At 50.3% G+C, this 25,864-nt stretch overlaps 1 protein-coding gene across 1 annotated transcript in view; it reads right to left on the bottom strand.

Moving 5' to 3' along the window:
• The window catches only part of LOC146811810 (uncharacterized), a 343,512-nt gene that overhangs the window by 169,113 nt on the left and 148,535 nt on the right, over positions 1 to 25,864 (bottom strand). The window contains exon 6 of the mRNA XM_085614539.1: positions 10,639 to 10,710. Coding sequence (XP_085470665.1) covers positions 10,639 to 10,710 — 72 coding nt within the window. The remainder of the gene's footprint in view (positions 1 to 10,638; positions 10,711 to 25,864) is intronic.

Below are 25,864 nucleotides of genomic sequence, written 5' to 3'. Positions count from 1 at the left end.
GGCCTCTCTGTCCTCATGCAAGTAATTCATAGCCCTGTTACCATGGAATATTCCTACCCCCTCGCATTCAGTGTAGACACTTAGACGCTTGTACACGCACGCACAGTCAGTATAGAATAGATTCGGTTCGAGAGTCCTTCTTTTGTGGATAACATAGTTCTTTAAACATAGGATGTTAGATATGATTTGGGATTAGGTTGACTTGACCCCCCAGACTTTTCGTCTCCACATGTAGAGCTAATGTCAAGTCCCCTTCACCCCCCTAGTTACACGTCAATTACACGTCATGCTGCTGCGCGCGCATCTATGCCAAGTATTATCTTATAGATCCACCTATGTATGACATCATAACCAATCATGTTCCTTTTTTATTCCTTATTACACCCATTTTCGGTTACGCAGGTAAAACGTCAATTTCCTTATCAATTGTTACGCCTACTGCATTCGCTTCATTGTAATGTATGTATTATAAAAGTTACTTCTTGTCAATAAAGTATGTACTTCACTTCCTGAACCCCCGTGGTGATGGAACTTGGAGCATCCGATTATAATCGATCATTGGAATAAAGCCCATTCCGAAACTCTAATATCACGGATTCTGCCTCTCATTTTACTGAGCTATTTTATTATGATTCCGCATCAAATTCAGTCCCGGTAAAGGAATTTTATTTACCACACTTGTCCCCCCCCCAACAGGAAGAATGGCTCCCGTCACCGGACCGAGAGAGACGATTCAACTCAAGCGACGAGGAGCCCTTTAACTGGACTCATGACGACATCCAGGACACGCCCCGGAATGACGTCACGACGCGAGCGACGTCAAAAGGAAGGGAAGCCCAGCAATGGACGGACGGCGATCCCCGGAGGAGCACTGGTGAAGAGCGGAGAGGAAGCGAAGAGGCGAGCGGCGGACGGGAGGATAGAAGCGAGCAGGAGGAAGGCGGATGTGAGAGCAGAGAAGCCGGCAGCAGAAGGCCAGGAGGCTTGGGATACCGCGAAGCGCCCCGCCACACTCCCAGGGGAGGAGTGTGGCTAGAACAGGTACGGGGTCGTGTGGCGGGATGGATGGGTCGAGGGGAGAAGCCGACTAACCCCCCTGTGTGAACCTTGCTCCCGCCCCTACCTTCCCCGTGCTTACAACCTTCCCCCCCTTCACACCCTTGTTATTATCACGAGTACGGTGCATGCCCTCACCCAATTAGGGGAGCCCCTCACACCCGGTCCTGGTACTAGGATACGATCCTGTCAACACTCGCCTGACACCTCCCTTTTGTTTATCTCCTTGCTTCTTGGGGCCACATCCTTCCCGAGAGGAGATACCTGGCGGCGAAGAACCACGACACGGCCAGAAGTCTTGAGAGAGGGGGCGAACCAGGGCGAAAACCCGGAGAAGACGCATACAGGGACACAAAGACACTGGAAGTCACCAAGAGAAAAACCTATCTGTCAATAAAACCCCGCTTACAAACAATTCGAGTCTCGTCTATCCCTGGCCAGTCGCCACAGTGCTGAAAAAGTGACAATAGTCAGATGTACCGTACTTAATCCTGCCACCTTATTACCAGATGTATATGGAGAAGAGGTGAGAGATGAAGTCGAGCACAACTGTTTGGATGTGACAAGTAGCCGAATTGATAGCTTTGATTAAAGCTTGCAAATTGGGGAAAAATTGGAAAGTAACCATTTTTACTGATAGGCAGTATGGTTACAGGGTCGTGCATGATTTTGGCCAGCTTTGGATGCAGAGGGATTTCTTGACTTCTTCAGGATCCCCAATTAAAAATTGAAAATTCGCAAAAGAACTGCTGGAAGCAATACAATTGCCAAAAGAAGTGGCAGTAGTCAAGTGTGCCGCACATCAGTCAGGAGATGACTATGTGACAGCTGGTAATAGGTATGCTGACCAGGTTGCTTAATACTGTGCCAGAAATAAATTGTCGGTAAACAAGAAATTTGAAACAAGTGGAATTAGCTGCCAACTTATGCTACTCTCAGGAGTGGAAACATGGGAAGAAGTAAGACAACAACAAGATGAGGTAGAATTGAGAGAAAGAGAAGAATGGGTGAAAGTAGGGTGCCCAAAGAGGTCAGAAGATGATGTGTGGATTTACCTAGATGGCAGGCCAGTAATGCCAGACTGTCTGCTTTCACAATTGGCTAGGATGTATCACGGAGACACCCACATAGGCAGGGATGCTATGATTAGACTCTTTAGGCAGGATTTGTTTAATCCAAAATTCAGGAATGTAGCAGAGAGTCTATGCCAGAGATGCTTAATCTGTCAACAAATGAATCCAGGCAGAAATACAGTGGTCAGTATGGGAAGAATTGGAAAAGCAGAAGGTCCGTTTATAAGGCTGCAAATAGGAGGGGCGTGGCTTGGACGGCAGTGGAGATGGCCGCCTGAATTAGACACTCCGTCGGACCGGGGGAAACGCTGCCCTTCCCGAGCCCTGTGACCGACTGATCGCGCATCAGGTAGCGCTGGCATAGCCTTGTAAGGTGTCTGGCGTTTGAGGAGCCCTCTATACCTGATGGCGGAGGCTGAATAGTCGACTTTTCAGAGGGTTTTGCTTCGCGACGCGCTGCGAAGGGAAACAAAATGGCGCCTACCTGAAGGTCTGAACGAGATGTTCCCGTCCGGCTGATCCGATGTCCCACGGCAGGTACATAACTGTCTGTCGATCATAACTACTCACTCACGCTGATGGCGCTCTGATGTCAAAGTATTTTCAGCACCTTCTGTTACTTCGGCGAGCTGTTTGTTAATACATCGGCATGCCTGACCTCAAGATGGCGGCGATGCGGAGGGGCTCCACGCTACACTAGCGTTCATTAAACTCAGTCATCCAAAGCTGTTGTTACCTCCGAGTGACCAGCGCGAGTCCAGTGCATGCCATGGGTCTGCTTGAGAATCGATGGATGTTCCCTTACAGCATTATTCAAGCACCTGAATGCCACTTCATTTAAGCATGGCTCGTGTCTTCCACCAGATAGCGGCCTGGGCATTCCTGTTTTCTCCTCTCTGCTGGGATCCTGTCTTTGACCTCTGAGGCTCTTGTGCATTCTATTTGTGGCGAATCGCGAAGGGAAGGAGCTGCACACCAAGCTCTATCACGCCATGCTCTGTGCTCTCTGTGGACGAATTGCGGAGGGTAAGACTTGCTCACCAAACTGGAGATAGGTTGGGTCTCTTCGCCGGGCGTATCTATGCACGCTGCTATACTACCTGATACCACTGGCTACCTACTAGGACCACTACCTTTTCTCTGCGACTTACTGCCACACTGCCTTCTGGCAGCTAATCCTACCACACCTGGGTAATTTGAAGGCAATCTGCAAGTGTTGTGGCCAACTGGCCCACTGGATCTTCATAAACACCCACATAATGTCCATGCATTACTACAGAGAGCCGCTACTATCTTTATAGGGGTCCTTTTGAGTCATTCTTTTTCTCCTAGCACGGCGCTTTTGGGAGTCACTAGACACTTTCACTAACCAAGCAAACAACCAACTAATTATTCAACTGTTACCACAACCTAAAAATCCTTCAAAATGTCTGACCGTGAATCTAAGTTGCTGCACAAGAGAAATAAAGGTGAACCCTCACAGTCAGACTCACCCATCAAAGTGAAACCAGATATCAACAATACATTGGACCTAATCCTTAAAAAGCTGGCTGATGTCCATGAGTTGGCCAAATCAACCAAACAAACCACAAAAACTATACAGCTGGAGATAACGGCCATTAGAGCAGATATGAATACTGTGAATAACAGACTTTCTGTAGCTGAACAGAGGATCAGTGATGTTGAGGACATAGTAACCAAGTCATGCAATGAAGCAAATTCTCTGAAGAATATGTCATCTATGCTTTTGAGACAGACAGCTGAGTTGGAAGACCGCAATCGTAGAGGCAACATCCGAATCCTTGGTGTTCCGGAGGGGTCGGAGGAGGCTCTAGGCTCTTGTTTAGCCTTTCTAGAGGATTGGATTCCTAAGTTTACTGGCATATCGTTTGATCAGCCTTTTGAATTGGACAGAGCACACAGAATCCCTTCATTTAAATCCTCACCACGGCAGGGGGTCCGCCCAATCATCTGTAAGCCTCTGCGATTTCGACAGGTGGAAGCAATACTTAGCTATGCCCGGAAAAACCATCAACTCACCTGGAAGGGTCATAAGGCTGCAAATATATTTCATACAATTATCACCTTACAGAGGTTTGAAGTGCTCCCACAAAGAAACTGGACCAGAATCACCGACGACCAGCTAACCTCATCACTCAGCAACTCCACCCCAACCATCGCGGAAAACGACGACCCTAACATCGCAGCCCGAACCCTGCACAGATGGATCTTCGACAGCGCTAACACCATAGCCCCCCTCAAGAAAAACAGCAACACCCACGCCAAGAAAGCTAGATGGTTCACCACCGAACTTCGAGAGTCCAGACGCACTTGCCGCCGACTCAAAAAGGCCTGGAGGAACACCAAATCCACAGAAGCCCACAACAACTTCAGAGCTGCCACCAACGCCCACCACCAACTCATGAGAAAAACAAGGAAAAAAGCGACTGAAGACAGAATCTCCACTCATGCACACAACAGCAAAGAACTCTTCAACATCATCAAGGAGTTCGCCCAACCCACCAGCGAGTCCACCGACATCCCTCCCTCACAAGACCTCGGCGATAAACTCAGCACCTTTTTCCACCACAAAATCAAGATTATCTACGAGAACTTCGACGAAGGCAACCAACACACTGAACACTCACCAACCACCCCCGACACCCTGAAGCCAGCGATCGACAACTGGACAGCCCTCACCACCGAAGACACACTGAAGACGATGAAGTCAATCCACTACGGGACCCCCACGGACCCATGCCCACACCACATTTTCAACAGAGCCGCCGTCACCATCGCACCCATGCTATGCCACACCATCAACCGCTCCCCGGGCAACCGCCTCGTTCCCCGATGACTGGGAACCCGCTGAGATCAACCCCCTCCTGAAGAAACCCTTGGCGGACCCCACCGACCTTAAAAACTACAGACCCATCTCCCTGCTCCCGGTGGTCTTCAACCCGCCAAGACACTGCCACATCTCCCAGCACCTGCGCACACTCCACTGGCTCCCCATCGAAGCTAGAGTCACCTTCAAGATGCTAACCCACGCTCACAAGGCCCTCCACGACACTGAACCAGCATACTTGAACAGCCAACTCAAATTCCACGCATCTCAAAGGACCCTACGATCAGCCCAGCTCTCCTACGCCATGGTTCTCCGCACCAGAAAGACCAGATCAGGAGGCCGCTCCTTCTCCTTCCGCGCGGCCAGAGCCTGGAACGAACTTCTGCTCCACCTCAGACAGATAACATCGCTCCCCATCTTCGCAAGAAACCTCAAAACCTGGCTCTTCGACAGACCCCCTCCTTGATGGACTGGAACCTGTGACACCCCCATCCATCCCCCCCCCCAGCGCCTTGAGACCCTTACAGGTGAGTAGTCGCGCTTAACAAACACCTGATTGATTGAAGTACATACTTGTCATAGTTCGTTTACTCTCACAGTGGGTGGAGGCATACCCTACTAGAAGAAATGACCGTATAACCGTTGCCAAATTGTTGTTGAGAGAACTGATTCCACGGTTCGGTTTTCCAGTAACTTTGGAATCAGATAGAGGGTCTCATTTTAATAATGAAATAATTCGACTCTCTGTGCAGCATTTAAAATTGAACAAAAACTGCTCTGCGCATATCGCCCAGAGGCTTCTGGAGAGGTAGAACAAATGAATGGCACTATAAAAACAAGATTGGCATAGGTATGTGCATCCACCCCACTGGAGTGGCCTGATGCTTTAACTCTTGTTCTGATGGGACTCAGAAGCATTCCTGACAAGAATACAGGATTGAGTCCCCATGAATTACTCATGGGAAGAGCAATGAGGCAAGCATGTATACCAGGACACAAACTGTTGAATATATCTAATGATTTGGTATTGGATTATTGCAAAGAACTGGCTGATCTAGTGCATTCTATCTCTCACCAGGTTGGAGAGGACGCAGTTGCCAGGCAGCCGGATCAAGCACATGATCTGAATCCTGGTGACTAGGTGTTGGTGAAGAATCACACTCGAGAGTCGTGCTTAGTGATAGAGCTAGATTTCATCAAGATTAGGCATTGCTTTATTTTTGTGCTTCAAAGAGAGTACCAGCACCTGACGTGGAAGGTCCCCAACTGACTCAAGCATTTGAGTCTGCAGAAGGTTGTGCAGCTGAAGGAATTAGAGTAACAGATCCTGAAGTAGCTGACCAAGAACAACCGAGCATAAGTCAGGATGACTGGATACCCGTGGTTGACATACCTGAAGTAAATGTGAGAACAAGAAACCAAACCCGGTTAGAGAGACAGGAGAATAGTGAGGACCAGATAGGTATAGAAGAACAAGCTCAGGAAAGTGAAAATACAACTGTTGGAGAACCTGAGCAGGGTCAGACAAGGAGAGAACAATCTACTCAGACAGAGGTGGAGGAAATCATTCATGAGTCTGAGAAGGGACAGATAGGTCTAGAAGAACACGTTCAGGCTGCAGAAAACTAAAGTGCAGTAAGACCTGAGCAGGACCAGTGAGGAAAAGAAGAACAAGTTCAGGTGGAAGAAAAAGAGAAAATCAAAATAAAACCTGAACAGGGTCAGGCCAGGGAAGAAGAACGCGTCCAGGCAGAAAATGACGTTACAGAAATAAGCCCTGGACAAGGACAGACAGAGAGGGATTCTGAAAACGAAAATAACCAGATTGTGCCACAACTTAATGAAAATAAAAGAACACTCGAAGACCGTGACAGTGCCGCGCAAGCAAAAAGGGTCAGAAGAGGTGATAACTGGCCAGGTGGTGTGAAAAGGTTAAAGTAACATTTCAACACAATTAATGAAGAACCTGACCAGGTAAACGAAATGTCTGGTCAGTCTGGGACATCTACTGATAAGCCAAAATGAAGAAGTCAAAGATTAAAAGTATTGAACAATAGGTTCAAGGGTCCTGAATTGACATATGTAATTCTTGAAGAATTCGAGAATCTAGATTTAAATGAAGAAAGTGATGAAGAAATAAATGCAGAACAGATTGTCGAAGAAGTGAGACCAGCCTGAAATATCCCAAGAATTTATATTTCATAAGTAATTAGAAAATAAAGAAGAGAAATCTTCTTAGCCCAAAATGGCTGATGATAGGGCTGCTGGAAAACCAAAATGAAATTGTGTACACAGAGGTTGTAGAATATGCATATGTAGTATATTTTTAGTACTTATAATTTGGTTAGTACTAACAGTAGCCATCCCTTATTTGATGGTTACAAAAGAAAAGAATAACACAAACTCACATGAAAGGGTAGCTAACATTAAAGGAGCTAGAGTAACATTAGAAGCACCAGAGGAGTCTAAGACTAAAAGAGACAGAGTAGATTTAGGAGCACCAGATGAGTTAGACGTACACCACACTGTGGCAAATAATGACACTGCTTTAAATGTATTTACAAAGTTATTTGTGCTATACGTGGACACTATGGAAGTTAGCGATTGTTATGTGTGTTTGAAATTACCTGCATTAGTAGCAGAAGGTGTAACATATCACCATATTCCATTAACCTATGGTATTTCTTGTAGTATTTTAGCAAGTTTGTTTTATGAAACAGTAAAGTTACAATATTATTATTCTAATATAAATGTGATTTTTTCTGAGGTTCCTATGTGAAAGAGCAAGAACCCAGTTCTTGGTACTAAAATGCACAGTTTATGGGCGAATGTTTTTACTGGATGAAGAAGATTTTCTAATAAATTTTGGAGATATCCATTCTGTTCCTGATGAGATACCTCACATCCTTGACAAGTTTACATACCTGTCTGGATAGCGCATGTATTCAGTGAAATCCTGCCTGTTCCCATGCGCTCCTACTCTATCAGACCCAGCTCTCGCTATTAACGGGGACCTGTGTCTTGGCAACCAACTGTGTTTTGTTATTTAGGCATTAGAGTTTATTATACAGGCCAAGATCTATTTGATGGAATCCTCACACAGGCAGTCACTTCCCTGACGTCCCAAATATCCTTCTGGAGGATGCAGTCACTGTTGGTGGCTGGACACATTGCCCTCTTGAAAATGGCTTGCCGGGGCTATGAAAGCTTCTGCCAAGTAAAAGCAAACAGCTGTGTCCCAGGGATAGACACCAGGGGACATAGCAGGAGCCAGTGCTGGGGGTTGGCGGTCCCCAGGGCCATGAATTGCCCTAGAAGGAGAGCCGCGTGGCACCCCCTCCTTCTGTTTCCATATGCTGCCACATGTTTTTACTTTCCTTACAATGTGCTTTGCATTTAAAATGACACCTATAATAATACACATTGTTGCATTTGGCTTTGGCCTCCCTGTTTTGATGATTTACAGCAGAAGATTCATATTTCATACTGTCCTATTTCTACAATCTTTTCACCTGCTCCCCCAGAAAGAGTTCCTAGCTAAGTAAGAGCTTAACTTTGTCCAGTAAGGAGCCTGTCCCATATAGCATCTGCATGAATTAGCAAAGGGGGTTAGCCAGGGGCCCATGGCTCAGGGTTCAAGTGTGAATGAACAAGAAAAGTGACAGCTTAGGCTCATTACTAGGAAGGAAAGACTTAAAAAGCTTGCTGCCAGACTACACCTGAATGATATTAAGCCAGATTGGAAAGCGCTTCACTGGATCCCAGTAGATGCAAGGATAAAGTTCCAATTTCTCTGCACAATCCTCAAGACCTAAGATAGCTACAAAGACCCACACCTTGTTACATACCTAGCAGGACCCTGTGCTGCACTTTCCTTCATCTAATCACCAAAAGGGAGTTCAGTCATATCAGTCATAGAGGCAGAAGCTTAGGAGTTCAGAGTCCTAGTCCATGGAACTTATTGAACCCAATATATTTGAAGGAATCCATCTTGTGGACCGCGTTGAGCCCTGCTAAGGGACGCATTGGATCCAAGTTCTATCCTAACCACGCTGGAAGGGCTTTTTCGAACTAGTCAAAGGGACACTCTATATCGGAGGTTCCATCTACTCCGCGTCGGAAGTGTGTCAGTAGTCCTAAAGATATTTGATAGGACAACTACCTACGATTCTCTCAAACTTAGAAAACCTTGGTCAAGGAAGTGCATCTATACAACCTGGCTGCACTAAAGACTTATCGGTAACAGACTTTTATGAGAATATTATCCATAAGTCAACCGATGAAATACTAGCCCTATGGCGCCACTTTTCATGCAAGCTTAAAAGAATTCATAAAAGAAAAAGGAACCGCTAAGAACATAATTGGGATCAGCAATATATCCTGAGGAAGGTGTTGGCTTTACCTGTGGCCTACCGAAACGCGTCGATGCTTTAACAAAAAAAGAAAATCGGATAAAATCTATGATAATATGGGTTGTGTCGTATATGCAATATAATCATATCTCTATTGGGATCACAACCGATGATTCTCTGATTTAGTGATTTTCTTTGTTGAGTTGGAATAATTTTCCTTCTCTGTTCTTCTTTTTCCCAATTCTTTTGTTTTTTATGAACCATTTAATCATGTATTGAGATTGATTTTCACTGTTGGTATTTTGTATTATTGTGTGCCACCTTTTCATATGTTAAACTCTCATTGATTTTAATTGCTTTTATGTTGGTGAAATTATTTTCCAACTGTTTTTTAATTGAAATGTACAACTGCTTGCTAGGTGGGATACCTTTGTGAATTATTTTAATAAATGAATTTGTGTACAGTTTGTTTGTTTCATTGAAGCCGATTTTTGCCCTGCAATTTGTTTATAAGAAGTTTTATGAGTTTGAATGATTGGTGTCTTTTAGAGATCCAAGGGAGATCTCCTTTTTTCTGACTAACGGTCTTGCTTGGCACCCCCCTCCCTTGGTATAGGGGTCCCTCTCTCTCTGTTTGATACTTATTGAACCCACAGCAGAGAGCAGAGACAAACTACTTGCAGTTCAAGAAGGGTCAGAAAACAATTTGCTCACCTTTAACTAAACCTTACTTGAGGATTGTATCTTAATTCTCCACTGTATCCCCCATCACACTGACTCCATTTTGTGTGTGACACTCTGAAGTAGGCGAAAGGGGACGCACAGTGCTCTAGGTACCTTATAAAATATATGTTTAAATGAGTTACTCATTAAAATCAAATTGTAAGATTATTGTCAAAACTATATATTTAAGTAAAAGATCTTTATAATTCTTTTATGTTCTCTCACTAAATGCATTGCCCTTTAATTGTCTTTCAGGAAAACAGTGAAACAGGAGTAAGGTAAGGCTCCCTTGTAACCTGTTTTCATGGAATTTAACCCATCTGGGCAAGGACTGACCTTTCCAAGTTCACTATTTAATACATCCCAGAGCAATAACACAAATTGGATGCCTGCTGTGACATCACTACTTTTAAGGTAAGTCACCTGCCCCAAGTTAATTTGTCATATATTCTGGCAGTGGGAAAAGAATCTCACACTGCTGTTAGAATTCAGAAAGCATTTACTGCAAAGTAAAGAATTTATATTTTCCACCATCATACCCGAGAAGTACCAGCTGCAGTCAAGGGTTTTAGGAAGTGGGCCGTACCTGCTTGTGAAAGGAGGGACTTCTGCTTCTGAGAGCCAATTGGTGGCTGCCAACAACATCCAAGCCTTCATCCTGTAGAATGCAATATAAGGATATGTTAAGGAAACAAATAGAACTTGCTTTCTGCAGGTTAGATGCAGCAGGATTTATGAATCTTTGGAGATGATTGAGGTTGAATCTAGACATACACCTTTGACCAACTCAGAGATGAGGGTGGAGTAGAGGGCAGGGCAGGAAAGTGGGTTGCATAAAGATAATATAATCTGGGGACATGTAAACAAAATATGAGAGGAGGCCAACCACTGACTGCTCCCATTCTATGTTAGGCCAGTAGTTCTCCTGGATGTGTAAAACTCAAGGGGAAATTAGACAATACCCGTGACAAGTATTGCTGTTGACCATGGAATCATTACAAGCCTGGTACTAATTTGAGTTCATCGAACTGTAAAGTACCTTGTCTTTAGCCTATGACATTCAATGGGTAGCGAAGGTGAATAACTGAATATCAAACAATACCATGTATCCTTTAACCACATGAGCATTATAACACGCTGACCTTTACAACACACTGTAACACCATGCAGGGCTTTACCACATAATTGCAGCGATAGACATTCATATATATTTGCCCTTTTAAAAAAAAAATTATTTTTTTTAAATACATATATATATATTTTTTTTATCTCCCCGTATAGATTCACTTCATACTACCCATTTCACTTACCCATCCCTAAACCTTAAAAAAAAAGCACACTACCCCGTACCTTTGCCGACCAATGAGCCCTAATAACCCTTGCTAACCTGTACTCTTACCCATCCCTGAACCCTAAAAATCCCTTACTACGCACTAACCTTACCCATTCCTGAACCCTGTAAAACCCTTACTAACTCATATCCCTACCCACCCATGGACCTCAAAAGCCATTTACTCACCCGCTCCCTTACCCATCCCTGAACACTAAATTTCCCACACAACCCGTATCCTTACCCATCCCTGAACCCTAAAAAAAACTTTAAATACTTACTACACTTACCGCTACCCATCTCTGAACCCTAAAAACACCTTACCCTACCATACCCTTACCCATCCCTGAACCCTAAAAAACATTTAAAAGCCTTACCACCCTGAACCCTTACCTTTGCCATAACTCATAAATTCCTTTTATTTCAAATGACAAAATAATTATGCCATTTAAAATAAAAACCTACCAGAATGGTAAAGAGGTAAAGAGCCAATGAAAAGGCTCTATTGTACCCTACCTGCCTCATAAAGGCATACGTGGTAATGTCCTGTAGGGCAAAGACTGCTGGGTAACGACTGAATACCCTTTTCAAGGGGAGGATGAATAGTAGGCATGAAGTGTGCAATGTAGGCAGAGGTTGGGAAGAATTGAGAAACTTCAATTAGTATATGGGAATGCAGGTTCTAACACAGAGTCACAGTGACATGCATTGGCCCTCAAGACTTCACATTGATCTACTGAGCAGCAGTCAATGTTTCTGGTTTCTACAGTATCCAACTTCACACAATGATGCAGTGTAGGCAGATTTCTGGTCCAGGAGAATGCGAATTCATCAAGTAGTTTATCTCATTCTCTTTGATACGCAGCAGTACAGTTTTTTCCCTCAGTACTGGTGTGCATTCCCTACCCCTCCAGAGAAGATCACCGGGATTCCAACACTTCTTTCAGTTTTTCTGTACACAGGTGATACAGCAGGGGTATTTGAACCTCAGTCTCTTGGTGAAAACATCAAACAGAATCCCTTCCTGTTTGTATGGACCTTTGCTTGTCAACTTGAAGCGTTGAGAGGGAGCTAACATCGGAAATACATTTCAAATGCAGTGAACCCAAAGAGGCCTCACAATGACGACAGAGAGGATGGTATTCCAGCCATAAAGGATTATTTTCTAAGTACTCAGTAGATCAATAAAATTGGCAATGATTAAAAGAGTATAATAATACAGCCATCATATTCAGGTGCTCATTTATTCTGTATTTAAGTATTATAAAGCACAGGAGAATAACAAACAACATGTAAAGAATGTGAAATATTCATTTAATGTGTTCCTTGATGAAACCCACATTGAAAGGATAAAGAGAGAGCCAGGGATTCTAAAGAGGAAGGGAAGAAGGTATCAGCATTATGTGAACCTTAGTAGAAGTTCAGAAGGAAGCGAAAGAGCGCCTAGCATAAAGCTTTCCCCTCAGCGGAACACCCAACAGAAAGGTATGCTCTCGTCTAAGTTAGGGTAAAGTCTGAGCTGTAACTAACTATGGAACACTAATTAAAAGCTCAATTGAAGGTTCCAGAACATCCATATCTCGTTCCCACAGTCCAAGACCAATCCTGTGGTGACATTTGCTGAGAACCGGTAGATTTCTCAAATTCCCATTCTCATATAATTAGGTACACATCTGCTCGTCCTTGAACAGAGGGTACAGGAGGTTCCTTTTACCGTCATCTCTTCATGTCTGCTGCCATCTTTACTCCTCCCAGGCCTCAAACTTAGTCTAATACATAAAAATATACTTTTGTCTAACTAACAAGGTGCCTATTAAGCTCTTGCTGAGGAAAGAAACACAGCACACTGATAACCTTAAAACTTGAAATATTCAGCTGAGGCTCAGAATCAGGCTAAGTTAACTTGATTACAGTATTATTAATCCTTAGCAATCAACCAATTATTATTAAGTGTAAATGCATTAAAAATGACGATTAAATGGATTATCATTGAGTTTAGTACAGTTACATATGATCTTCCCCACAGCTGAAGTAATGATACTGTATCCACCAGAAAAAGCGTTACAGAAGGTAAGTAACTTGTGCTTCTGATGTAACATCTGCCTGTGGATTCCTCACCTTTTAAACTGAATCCCCAAGTAGTCTCGCTCTCGAAGGAGGGTGCCTGCCTGCACAAAAAAATCCAGCAATACTGAACAAGAAAAATGGCTGTGCCTCCTCACTTCCGAATCCAAGGAATAGTGTGGAGGGAGGCCCAAGTTGCTGCTTTGCAGATGTCTACCATAGGGACACCTCTAGCCAAAGCCGAAGAAAACGACTTAGATCTGGTCAAATGAGATCGAATACCTTCAGTAGGCTCCTTCTTGGCCACGGTGTAGCAGATCTTGATGCACAGGATTTTCCACCTGGACAGCGTTCTTTTGTGGGAAGCCTTGCCCTTCATCTTGCCCACATATCCTATGAAGAGTTGATCATCCAGCCTGTAGCCCTTGGCTCTGTCCAAGTAGATGCTCACTGTCCTCTTAGGGCATCGACAATGAAATCTCTCCGACTTAGATAAGGGAGTGGGAGGGTAGAAAGTAGGTAAGGTGATGGACTGTCCAAAGTGGAATGGAGTGATCACCTTAAGCAGGAAAGCAGCTCTGGTCCTAAGACCCATCTTATCCGCATGGACGGATGTGAAAGGAGGCTTGGAACTAAGAGCCTGCAATTCGCTAAACCTCCTAGCCGATGTGATTGCCACTAAAAATATAGTTTTAAAGGCGAGAAACCTTAAAGGGCAAATATGCAAAGGTTCAAAGGGCGAACCCATCAAAAACGTAAGAACAAAATTAAAATCCCACTGAGGCATAATAAAGGGAGTGGGAGGAAACCTTTTAGTGAGACCCTTAATAAATATCCTAACCATAGGAGATTTAAATAAAGAGGGTTGGTCTGGCAAACAAAGAAACACCGACAAGGCAGATAAGTAGCCTTTAACAGTTGCCACGGCACAACTGTGTTGCTCCAGGGAAAGAGAACAACTCAGAACATCAGATAAACGGGCATTTAAGAGATCAATTGAATTCTCCACACACCATTTCACAAATTTAGCCCACCTACCAGCATAGACAGATTTGGTGGAGTGTCTTCTGGCTGATACAATAACGCCCACCACATACGGTGGGAGAGAGAAAGAGCTCAGGTTGCCCCGTTCAATCTCCAGGCATGGCAGTGCAGGTTCTGGAAGTGGGGGTGTAGAACCTGCCCCTACGATTGCGAGAGGAGGTCTGCACTAAGAGGGAGACGGAGTGGAGGGTGCAATGAGAGGTAAAGAAGGTCTATGTACCACACCCAAGCTGGGGCGATCAATATGACTTGGACCTGGTCTTGGCGAATCTTCATCAGAACTTGAGGAATCAAGGCTATGGGGGAAACGTGTAAAGAAGCTGTACGTCCCAATCTAACTAAAACGAATCCCCCAACACTCCCTGCTTCGGATACTGAAGACTGCAGAATGACAGGCAGAGTGTGTTTCAGTGAGTAGCAAACAGGTCCAACTGAGCAAACCCCCACACCCTGAAAATGTAAAGTACCACCTCTGGATAGAGATGCCACTGATCGGTCGAATATTGCTGACTGAGACTGTCCGCACGCACATTCAGCACTCTGGCCAGATGATTTCCGATTACGTCAATCTGATGGTCCTGAGCTCAGGACTAGAGTTGCAGAACCTATCTGCAGAGAAGATTCGACCCTACTCCTCCCTGTTTGTTGATGTACCACATCGCCTTAGAGTTGTCTGTTAATATCTGAGCCGAGAGGCGTGGCCTGAGGCGTCAAGATGGCGTCGCACTCTAAGAGTGCTCCTGGACCCCTCCGTCATCCGCCTCGCATCCTGTGTTCTCTGGCTACCATCAACCGCTCCCACCTGCCTGCCCTGACCCCGGGGGCGCGTGGCATCGTCCGGAGCTGTCTGTGGCTTGTGTCGGCCTCCAGAAGCGTCCCGCAGAATTTGGATTCTCCAGGCCCTGGGATGCAAGATGGAGGCCTCCACTACACCGTAATGACGGGCCTGGCGTCCTGGCCCTGCGGACATCGCCTTGTGTCGCTGTTCTCCCCGGACCGGCTGTGACCTCCTGGCCTTGAGAAGTGCTTGAGCCCCTGTCCTGTGGTCAGCTGGCCCTGTTGGTTCCCCCCACTCTCCGTGCGGGTGGAGAGGTAGCGCCGGGTGTTCCAGCCGGCGGGGCCAGCGATCCAGGCCTGACACCCGCAGCTGCGCTCCTGGGTCCCACGCATCCTCGCCGGGGGCGGGGCGGCTGCCGTTGCCCCTGATCAACATTGGCCTTGGGGCCTGCCCGGGGGCCGGCGGAGGAGCAGCTGCAGACTGGTGGGGGCCCTTGGTGTGTCGGCTACCACATCGGTAGCGGAGGGTGAGCGGGATTGGTGTCCGGCCCTCGTGGGGCCCCCTCTCTTCCATACTCGTGGTGCTGGCCTGGCCCTCAGATGCAGTGGCTGCCCTCTCTTTGCCACTTCTTGCCTTCCTGAAAGCGTGCCTGGGGGGCCCATCGACTGTGCAGATCGGGCAGCGGTCACCCCCTTTTTTTTTTTCTTTGCACTGCCCCATCCAAGGGGGTGTCCGATCCTGCTGGTCGCCGCCTAGAAGTTCGTCGCCCCCTGGAGTTGGGCGGTCTCCTGAGCCCGGCGACTTACGCTGAACCTTGGGATGAATCTTGCCTCTCCTGGGCCCCGTCTCGCAGGTAGCGGCCGTTGCGCCTGCTCGGCGCTGGCCTTGGGGTTCGCCCGGGGGCCGGCGGAGGAGCAGCTGTGGTCTGGTGGGGCCACTGGTGTGGCGGCTACCAGATCGGGTAGCGGAGGGTTTACGGGACTGGTGTCCGGCCTTCGTGGGGCCCTCCCCTCTTCCATCCTTGCGGCGCTAGCCAGGATTACAGAGACTGTGGTCGCCCTGTCTTTGCCGTCTCCTGCCTTCCTGGAATCGTATCTGGGGGGCCCACCTGCTGCGCGGATCGGGCAGCGGGCGCCTCTTTTTCCTCACGCCACTCCCATCTGAGCGGTACCCCATCCTGCTGGAGTCTACCTGGGCATCCATCGCCCCTGGAGGTGGGCGGTCTCCTGTGCCCGGCGGCGTACACCGATCCCTGGGCCACCTCGTGCTTCTCCTGGGCCCCATCTCGCTGGTGGTGGTCGGCTGAGACCCACGCGAAAGACTGCTCCGGTGAGTGGGGAGTGGGCTGGGGCATTCGGCTGCCTTGCCGGGCGGCGGGCCGGGAGGTCGACGCTGGGCCTTCCCGTGGATGCCCTCCCGCCCCTCCCCCCAGATCCTTCGAGGTGCTACGGCGGCCTGAGGCGCCATTCCTGGTCCCGCTTGGCGGAGTCCTGGGGGCGTGCCGTGCCTTCAGCGGGGGTGCGCAACTCTGCTGGACCTGCCCCGATGGGCCCCTGCCCTCCCACCGACCTAACACTTGCTGTCCTACTGGGAGGGGGTGTGGAGCGGGGTGCTGTTTCTGGGTCCGGGGTGCTCCAGGCCTGTTGCCGTAGTCCAAGCCACAAGGCCTAAGCTTGCCGTACCCGGCCTGCACCAACCAATCAATCAATCAATGAATTTGTAAAGCGCGCTACTCACCCGTAGGGTCTCAAGGCGCTGGGGGGAGGGGGAACCGCTACTGCTCGAAGAGCCAGGTCTTGAACTGTTTCCTGAAGGAGAGATGGTTCTGGGTCAGTCGTAGGTGGGTGGGGAGGGAGTTCCATGTCTTGGCCGCCAGGTAGGAGAAGGATCTTCCTCCGGCGGGGGTCTTGCGGATGCGCGGGACGGTGGCGAGGGTGAGGCTGGCGGAGCGGAGGTGGCGGGTGGGTGTGTAGAATGTGAGGCGGTTGTTGAGGTATGTGGGTCCCATGTCGTGGAGAGCCTTGTGTGCGTGGGTGAGGAGTCTGAACGTGATCCTCTTGCTGATGGGGAGCCAGTGCAGGTCTCTCAGCTGGGGAGAGATGTGGCTGAAGCGGGGGGTGTCCAGGATAAGTCGTGCAGAGGCGTTCTGTATGCGCTGGAGTCTTTTCTGTAGTTTGGCTGTGGTTCCAGCGTAGAGGGTGTTTCCGTAGTCCAGTCGGCTGGTGACGAGGGCCTGGGTGACCGTCTTCCTGGTGTCGGTGGGGATCCACCGGAAGATCTTTCGGAGCATGCGCAGGGTGTTGAAGCAGGATGACGAGACGGCGTTGACTTGCTTGGTCATCGTGAGGGAGGAGTTCAGGATGAAGCCCAGGTTGCGAGCATGGTCCGTTGGCTTTGGAGCGGAGCCCAGGGCAGGGAGCCACCAGGAGTCGTCCTAGGCGGAGGGGGATGTTCCCAGGATGAGGACTTCCATCTTATCTGCATCAGTTTCAGCCGGCTGAGCTTCATCCATTCCGCGACGTCTTTCATTCCTTCCTGGAGGTTGGCTCTGGCTGTGGTGGGGTCGTTGGTGAGGGAGAGGATCAGCTGGGTGTCGTCAGCGTAGGAGATGATGTTGAGGTTGTGTTGGCGTGCGATGGCTGCGAGGGGGCTCATGTAGACGTTGAAGAGGGTGGGGCTGAGCGAGGATCCTTGCGGGACGCCGCAGATGACTTCGGTGGCCACGGACCGGAACGGGGGAAGACGGACTCTCTGGGTTCTGCCGGCGAGGAACGAGATGATCCATTCCAAGGCCTTTCCTTGGATTCCGATGTTGCTGAGGCGCTGTATCAGGGTGCGGTGGAATACGGAGTCGAAGGCTGCCGAGAGGTCCAGGAGGATGAGGGCAGCTGTTTCCCCATTGTCAAGCAGGGACCTGATGTCGTCGGTGGCTGCGATGAGGGCGGTCTCAGTGCTGTGGTTTGCTCGGAAGCCGGACTGCGAGGGGTCGAGGGATCCGTTGGTCTCGAGGAAGGCGGAGAGTTGTTTGTTGACGATCTTCTCGATGACTTTGGCCGGAAAGGGGAGGAGCGAGATGGGGCGGGAGTTCTTGAGGTCCGTGGGGTCTGCGGTGGGTTTCTTCAGGAGGGCGCTGAGCTCGGCGTGTTTCCAGCTCTCTGGGAAGGTGGCGGATGCGAAGGAGCTGTTGATGATGTTCCGGAGTTGGGGTGCGATGATGGAGTCGGCTTTGTTGAAGATGTGGTGTGGGCAGGGGTCGGTTGGGGAGCCGGAGTGGATGGTGTTCATCGTGTGGGTGGTATCTTCGGTGCTGACCGTCGTCCAGGTGCGGAGGGTGGTGGTGGGGGGCGCCGGATCGGTGGTAGGGTGCGTGGTCTGTGCGCCGAAACTGTTGTGTATGTCGGCAATCTTGCGGTGAAAGAACGAGGCGAGTGAGTCGCAGAGGTCCTGCGAGGGTGTGATGTCGTTGTTGCAGGCGCTGGGGCTGGAGAGATCTTTGACGATGCTGAAGAGTTCCTTGCTTTTGTGGGAGTTGTTGTCCAGTCGTTCTTTGAATGTGGTCCTTTTGGTGGTGCGGATCAGTTGGTGGTGTTTGCGGGTGGCGTTCTTGAGGGCTGTCATGTTTTCTGTAGTCTGGTCGTGGCGCCAGGCTTTCTCGAGGGTACGGCAGGTTTTCTTGGAGTTTTTGAGGTCGTTGGTGAACCAGGAGGCTTTCTTGCTGCCGTGTCTGCTGGGGGGTTCTTCAGTGGTGCGAGGTCATCGGCGCAGTTGGTGAGCCACTGTGTGAGGTTGCGGGCTGCTTCGTTGGGGTCCGTCGTGTTGGTGGGGGTTTCTGGCTGAGGGAGGTGGTGAGCTGGTCGGCGGTGATCTTGCTCCAGCTTCTGCGTGGAACCTGTTGAGGGTGGTTGTGGGTCGTGGTTCTCCTGAAGTTGAAGTGGCCGCAGCTGTGGTCTGTCCAGTGCAGTCCGGTGGAGTGGCTGAAGGAGATGTGCTTGCTGGAGGAGAAGATGGAGTCAAGCGTGTGGCCGGCGATGTGGGTGGGGGTGTTACCAGTTGCTTGAGTCCGAGGTTGGCGAGGTTGTCCAGCAGGGTGGTAGTGTTGCTGTCATTGTTGTTCTTCAGGTGGAAGTTGAGGTCTCCTAGGAGGATGTAGTCTGAGGAGGTAAGGCCGTGCGGGCTGACAAAGTCTGCGATGGCTTCGCTGAATTGTGTGCGTGGTCCCGGGGGTCTGTAGACGAGGGTGCCTCTGAGGGTGGTCTTGGGGTCGGTGTGTATCTGGAAGTGAAGGTGTTCGGCGGCGGTGATGGTGTTTCTGTGGACGATGGCGATGCCTCCTCCAGCTTGGTTGACGCGGTCCTTCCGGGCGATCTTGTAGCCATCCGGGATGGCTATGGCGATGTCGGGAGCTGAGGAGGCGTTCATCGATGTTTCTGTGAGGAAGGCGACGTCTGGTGATGTTGTGTCGAGAAGGGTCCAGAGTTCGACGGCGTGCCTGTGGATGGAGCGGGTGTCGAGCAAGATGCACTTGAGGTGGTCGTTGCTGGAGCCTGGCTTGGTGGGTGCGGTGCAGGATCGGGTGCAGGTGAAGTTGAAGGCGTGGCAGGTGAATGCTCCGTGGGTGCGTTTCGGGTTGGCTTGGTAGCAGGCTGGCTGTCGGCCGGTGTTGAGTGCGTGGAGGGTGACGGCATTGTATCTCTGTCGGGTTGGCTGGCTCCGGCGGGGTCCAGGGGTTCTGGCGCTGGGCGCGGTCCAAGCGTGGACGGACGTAGACGGGCTTGCCTTTGGCGCGCCCGCTGCGCGTGGACGCTGCACGTACGCGTGGTCCCCGCCATATATGGCGAAGTGGGAGGGAGGAGCAGCTGGGAGCGGGGCAGCGAATGGGGAGCGGGTGCCAAGAGAAGGGGGCGGGGCCACAGGAGAGCAGCGGCGGGGAGCGGAAGGGGGGGGGTGGAAAGAGCGGGAGAGCGAGGGCAAGCCTGGCCAAGCCTGGAGAGCAGGGGCCTTAAGGAGAGGCGGCAGCAAGAGAGTCCAAGAAGGCAGCAGCAGCAGAATCTGGGCACACGGGGGCCGTGCGGAGTGGAGTGACCGGGTCAAGGGCACCCCTCTCTGGACGACAACTAACCTGAGGCGTGCCTTCTGGGAGGCCTACAATCTTGATCCTCCACCTCTTCCCGCCAGCACCATTGGGGTGCAGTAGTGTGCGGCGTCGGGACGGTCTGAAATGCACCTTGTCCACCCTCTGACTGATAGTGAGTTCCCTGCCACAGTGGCCGATCGGGCTGATTCTCGCTTCCACAACTGGGCCCTTGGCTGGGATTGACGTTTTCCCTACCCCAGCTCCTGTTGCCCTGCGGATTATCTGGCTGTAGATCATGGGGCGAGACAAGGTCCCTAAGTCCGTAACTGCCCCCACACAAACCAAAATGGACTGCTTCACCACCCAGGGGCCTGACCCACCGGGAACGGCAGATGGCGTTCCCTCTATCCCGGGCACGGACCTGGCGACTATCCTGCAGGCCATCAGCGCTTCGCAGGCTTCGGTGGAGGGAAAGATAGGGGAGGTCAAAGTGGATGTATCTCTCCTCTGGCAGGATCTCCGTAACGCCATGGCTCGAATAACTGAAGCTGAATTTCGATTGCGGAGGATGATATTCGCCAACTTAAAGACCAAGTAGCTAGCCTAAACTCGCACACCAAGGAACTCCACAGGCGCACCGAAGACGCCGAAAACCGCGCGCGCTGCAACATCCTCTGACTGGTGGGGTTCGCAAAAGGGGTTGAGAAGAACCAGGCGGCCGCCTTCTTAGAGGCTTGGGTTTCCTCCTGGATGCCGAAAGACACTCTTTCTGCCTGGTTTGTGGTAGAGAGGACACATCGCTCTCTTGCTCCGAAACCACCGACCAGGGCCACTCCTCGCCATTTCATCCTGAAGATCCTCAACTTCAAAGACCGAGATGCCATCCTACGTGAAGCACGCTCCCACGGTCCCTTGAAGTTTCGAAACCATACCATTATGATATATCCGGACTATACCAAGGAAGTGCAGGACCAACGTCGATCCTACATCGAGGTCAAGAAGAAGTTGAGATCCCTAGGCCTCCAATACCAATTGCAATTCACGGCGCGCCTACGGGTCGTCTTCCAAAATGCTACACACTTCTTTGACTCCCCCCAACCGGCTTGGACTTGGCTAACAGAGGAGCGGCCCCTCCGGCAACAACGCATTCTGCGTCCCTGTTCGCCAGGCTCCCAACCTGCACGGCCCCGGTCGCCGGGACATCAGCATCGACGGTGCACGCACTCCAGCAGGAGACGCCGATCCCAAATGGCGTCCCGGAGATCCTCCAGCCTAACAGCTCATAAACCTCGAAGTTCCTCCAGCTCCCCGTCTCAGATCCCAGGCTTCTGGTGGCCCGCAGGTGGACCCTCCACCTTCAGCTCGGCAAGACCTTCTGGGCACAGACACTGACCTTTCTCGTAGCCCAACCATCTGAAGTGCTGATGACCGATCGCCGAAGTGGTTGGCATTCTGAGGACACGCCTTGAATTCTGGATGAACTGGGGTTCTGGCAGACTGTTTGCTCTGAGTCTTCGTCTTCCTGCCAAGACACTGTATATCCGGTCCTATGGAGGGGTCCTTCCACGCTTCTCAACCCAAGCGTTTTAGTTTGGTTTTCTGGTTCTAGGGGGGGTCGACAGATGCTTCTGTTCTCGAAGTATAGGGTGGGGGAAGGGAGGGGGTTGGGAATGTTTGCTCCTAAGGTTTTATTCAGTTTTTTGTGGTTTTGTTTCACCAACACCCACACGACACTTGGATCCACGTCCCTATGGGCCCAACACACATGGTCCTTCCCACAAGCGCGCTTTCGCGTCTGCTCCAGGCTCCACACTTGCCGTCGGCTCTCCAAGGTCCGATGAGCCATTGCAATGATCTCCAGCCCCCATGACTGACATACCATCTCCAAAGGCAGCCCTCCATATTTTAGCCTGGAACGTTAATGGCCTATTAAACCGTCATAAACGAACGGCCGTCCTGCGCTACGCACAATGCCTTGATGTAGGAGTGCATCTGCTTCAGGAAACACACCAGATGGGTAATCACTGTCCCTTCCTAGTGCGATACGGCTATGATAGGGTCTGACATTCAAGCTTCACTCGAGGTTCCCCTTAATCTTGTGTCATTGTACTCACCCCCCTCAATGCTTGCCGCGACTCTAAAATAATCCACTGCTCTGCTTCCCACCCTCCCCCTGGGATCCACTGTTATTGGGGGTGATTTTAACGCGGTCTCTGCCCCGCTCCTCAACACAACCGGTCCTCCATCAGCCCCCAGGCTGGCGCAAGCGAAGCAATTAACGAACTGGGCTGACTCCCTGGGCCGACTCCCTGGGCCATTGCGATTCATGGCGAATCTGGCACCCACACACTAAATAGTTCAAGCATACCTCCGCCGCACAACACACGCAGGCGCGCATAGATGCAATTTTCATCCCATCTACTGACTGCACCACGATCCGAGAGGTTCGAATACTCCGGAGAGGTATCTCCAACCACTCCCCGCTGCTCCTCAGTACAGGGGCTCCTCCCCTTCACTCACGCCCAGTGTGGCGGTTGAACGCTTGGTTCCTTCAGGACAAGGAATTTAAGATGACGGTGTGATCGGAACTGAAGCAATACTTCGTCACCAATGTGGGATCGGCTCTCTCTCCGGGCACCCTGTGGGAGGCGGGCAAGGCCACTATTTGTGGATTTGCCAAAGGCCACATTCAAGGTCAGCGGCTGGCCTCACTGCTGCAAGTCACTTCACTGGAGGCTCAAGCACTACCTCTTGAGCAATCTCCCTCCGTTGAAGGCGAGGCCGCTCGAGAGCGGCACCTCGTGAACATTCGAGCTGAAATTAAACAGCTCTCGTTGGAGGCCACCAAGCTTCTGTGGAGATTGTCCGTGGCCAGAGTTTATGGCTGGGGTGATAAAAATGGCACAATCCTTCATAGGCTTGCCACGTACCACAGAGCGAATCGCATTATCCCAGAAATACTGGACCAGGATGGGTTGACACAACGGTCCCCGGAGGCTATGGCCGGCGCATTTGCCGCCTTCTACCGTCAACTCTATGCCGAACGAAGCCCAGTTCGATCGCTCTGCAATTGCTGGACGCTGGGGGTGCCCACCTCCCTCAGCGGGACTCTGCCGCTCAGGCCGATCTTGACCGCCCAATCTCCCATGACGAGATTAACGAGGCTATTGCTCACACCTCGTCGGGTAGGACTCCCGGCCCAGACGGCTTCCCCCAGGAACACTATGCAGCATACCGCAAGGCCCTCGTGCCTCGCCTCGCTGACCTGTATGCCGAGGCCTTGGAGAAGGGTTCCTTCCCACCCGAGACGGACATGGCCACCATCGTGGTCCTCCCGAAGTCACAACCACCATCTCCTCACTGTGCTGACTACCGTCCAATTTCCCTCATTAATACGGACGTTAAACTGTATGCCGCAATTATTGCCCAATGGCTGAGGCCCTACCTTACCACGTTGGTACACCCGGACCAATGCGGATTCATCCCGCCAGGTGCTTTCTCCTTACTTGGCGCTCCTTCCCATCGATTTTGAGAAGCCGTTTGACTCCGTGGATTGGACGTACTTGGGTGATGTGCTAGTCGCGATGGGTTTTGGCCCTCGCTTGCGTCAGCTAGTTGGGGTCCTGTACACCCGGCCTCAAGCACGTGTTCTGGTCAATGGGGTTCTCTCTGATGCCTTCCCCATCCAAAGGGGCACGAGACAAGGATGCTCCCTCTCACCCCTTCTCTTCGCCTTGGCGATGGAGCCTCTAGCAACCTTGATTCGGTCCGAGAGTCTCATTCGGGGATGGGAATGTCCCAACTCTGAAGTGGACAAGATCGCACTCTACGCAGACGATGTCCTGCTCTTCTTGACCGAACCCGCCCAGTTGGGCCATCGTTGTCTCCAGATCCTGCGCTCCTTCGGACAAACTTCTGGCCTCCGCATGAATTCTAGTAAATCGGACCTGGTCCCGTTACATCCCTTTAGAGAGTGCTAAGATTGGCAGTCCACAATACCGCTTCGGCGTCAGTCTTTTAATTATCTTGGGATCTGGGTTGCTCTCCTCCCAGAATTGGGATGGTCCCTAAATGTCACCCCACTCGTGAAGAAAGCTAAGGCAGATCTCCACAGATGGCAGACACTACCCCTGAATCCCTTAGGGAGGGTCGCCTTGTTTAAAATGATGATTCTTCCCAGGTTTCTGTACGTCCTCCAAAACACCCCCTTCTGTTTCCCACGGGCGTGGCTTCGGGAACGAGACGCTGTGGCGACTAAATTCCTCAGGGCCCGGCTGGCGTTATCGACCTGCCGGATTCCATCATTCGACGGGGGCATGGGGATGACACACTTATACCTATACTACTTGGCGACTCGTTTATTGATTATACATGAATGGTTCAACGGGGGTGGTCTGACCCGCCTACAGGCTTGAACTATGCGAGTTCGGCCTGTCCAGAATCCAGTCCCTAATATACGGGGAATCCATCCCATCCACCTTGCCTGAAGTCACGCGCTCCGCACTCTTAGCCTGGCGGGCTGCTGTCCAACATACTCAGTGGACACACGAACTCACCCAGCAAATGCCTCTATGGCATTGTACATGGCTCAGGGAGGTCAGCGTGTTGCAGGGGTTCCGAACATGGGATCTTATAGGGATCTCTCAGCTCGGTGATGTGTGGGCGAGTGGCCACATGCACTCTTTTAAAGACCTCCAATCCAGATACTCCCTACACCCATCACAGTTTTATAAATACCTGCAACTGCGGCATGCCCTCCGTGCACACATACCGGAAGATACCAGGATCCCTGAGTACAGTCCACCCGAGGCACAGACAATGCTAGGCGACTTGGGGAAAGGGGGTATTTCCCGCATCTACCGGACACTGAGCAATAACACCCCGACTTCTTTAGACCGACTCAGGGGCCAATGGGAAGAATGGGTAGGTCCTTTGGATGAGGAGGATTGGCGTGATGCCCTCATGTCTCCCAAGATGGTCACAGCGTCCGGTAAACTCCGTTTGATCCAATTATACTATTTACATTCTGCCTACTGAACCCCGAAGCGCCTCCATCGAGCCGGCTTCTCCCCATCTGCTTCTTGTACGAGATGCGGTCACGATCCGGCTGACTTTTTCCACATGGTGTGGGCATGCTATGTTATGTAATGTTATGTTATATGACTTTTGTATAGCGCAAATCACCACAGGTCTCTAAGCGCTTCTAGAGAAAAAGTGAGCCAGTCACTGGTGCAGAAGTAGAATAGCAGCGGCGGAGGCAGATGATTACGTGGTGGTAGACGCCTCTTTAAATAGGAAGGTTTTTAAATGCTTCCTAAAAGTGAGGAGATCCGGTTCTCTGCGTAGGTGTTCCGGCAGATCATTCCAGATCTGCGGGAGGAGAACAGAGAATGCTCTGCCCCCCTTTGATTTAGAGATGTACCTAGGGGGAGCTAACCTGCATGCCTCAGAAGATCGTAGAGTCCGGCCAGGAACGTATTTCTTCAGGTGATCTTTTATATACTTAGGTGCTTGGCCGTAGA

Source organism: Triturus cristatus, chromosome 7 (genome assembly GCF_964204655.1).
Source record: "Triturus cristatus chromosome 7, aTriCri1.1, whole genome shotgun sequence".
Taxonomy (NCBI): domain Eukaryota; kingdom Metazoa; phylum Chordata; class Amphibia; order Caudata; family Salamandridae; genus Triturus; species Triturus cristatus.
The sequence above is the reverse complement of the archived record's forward strand: the minus strand, read 5'-3'. Positions and strand labels throughout refer to the sequence as shown.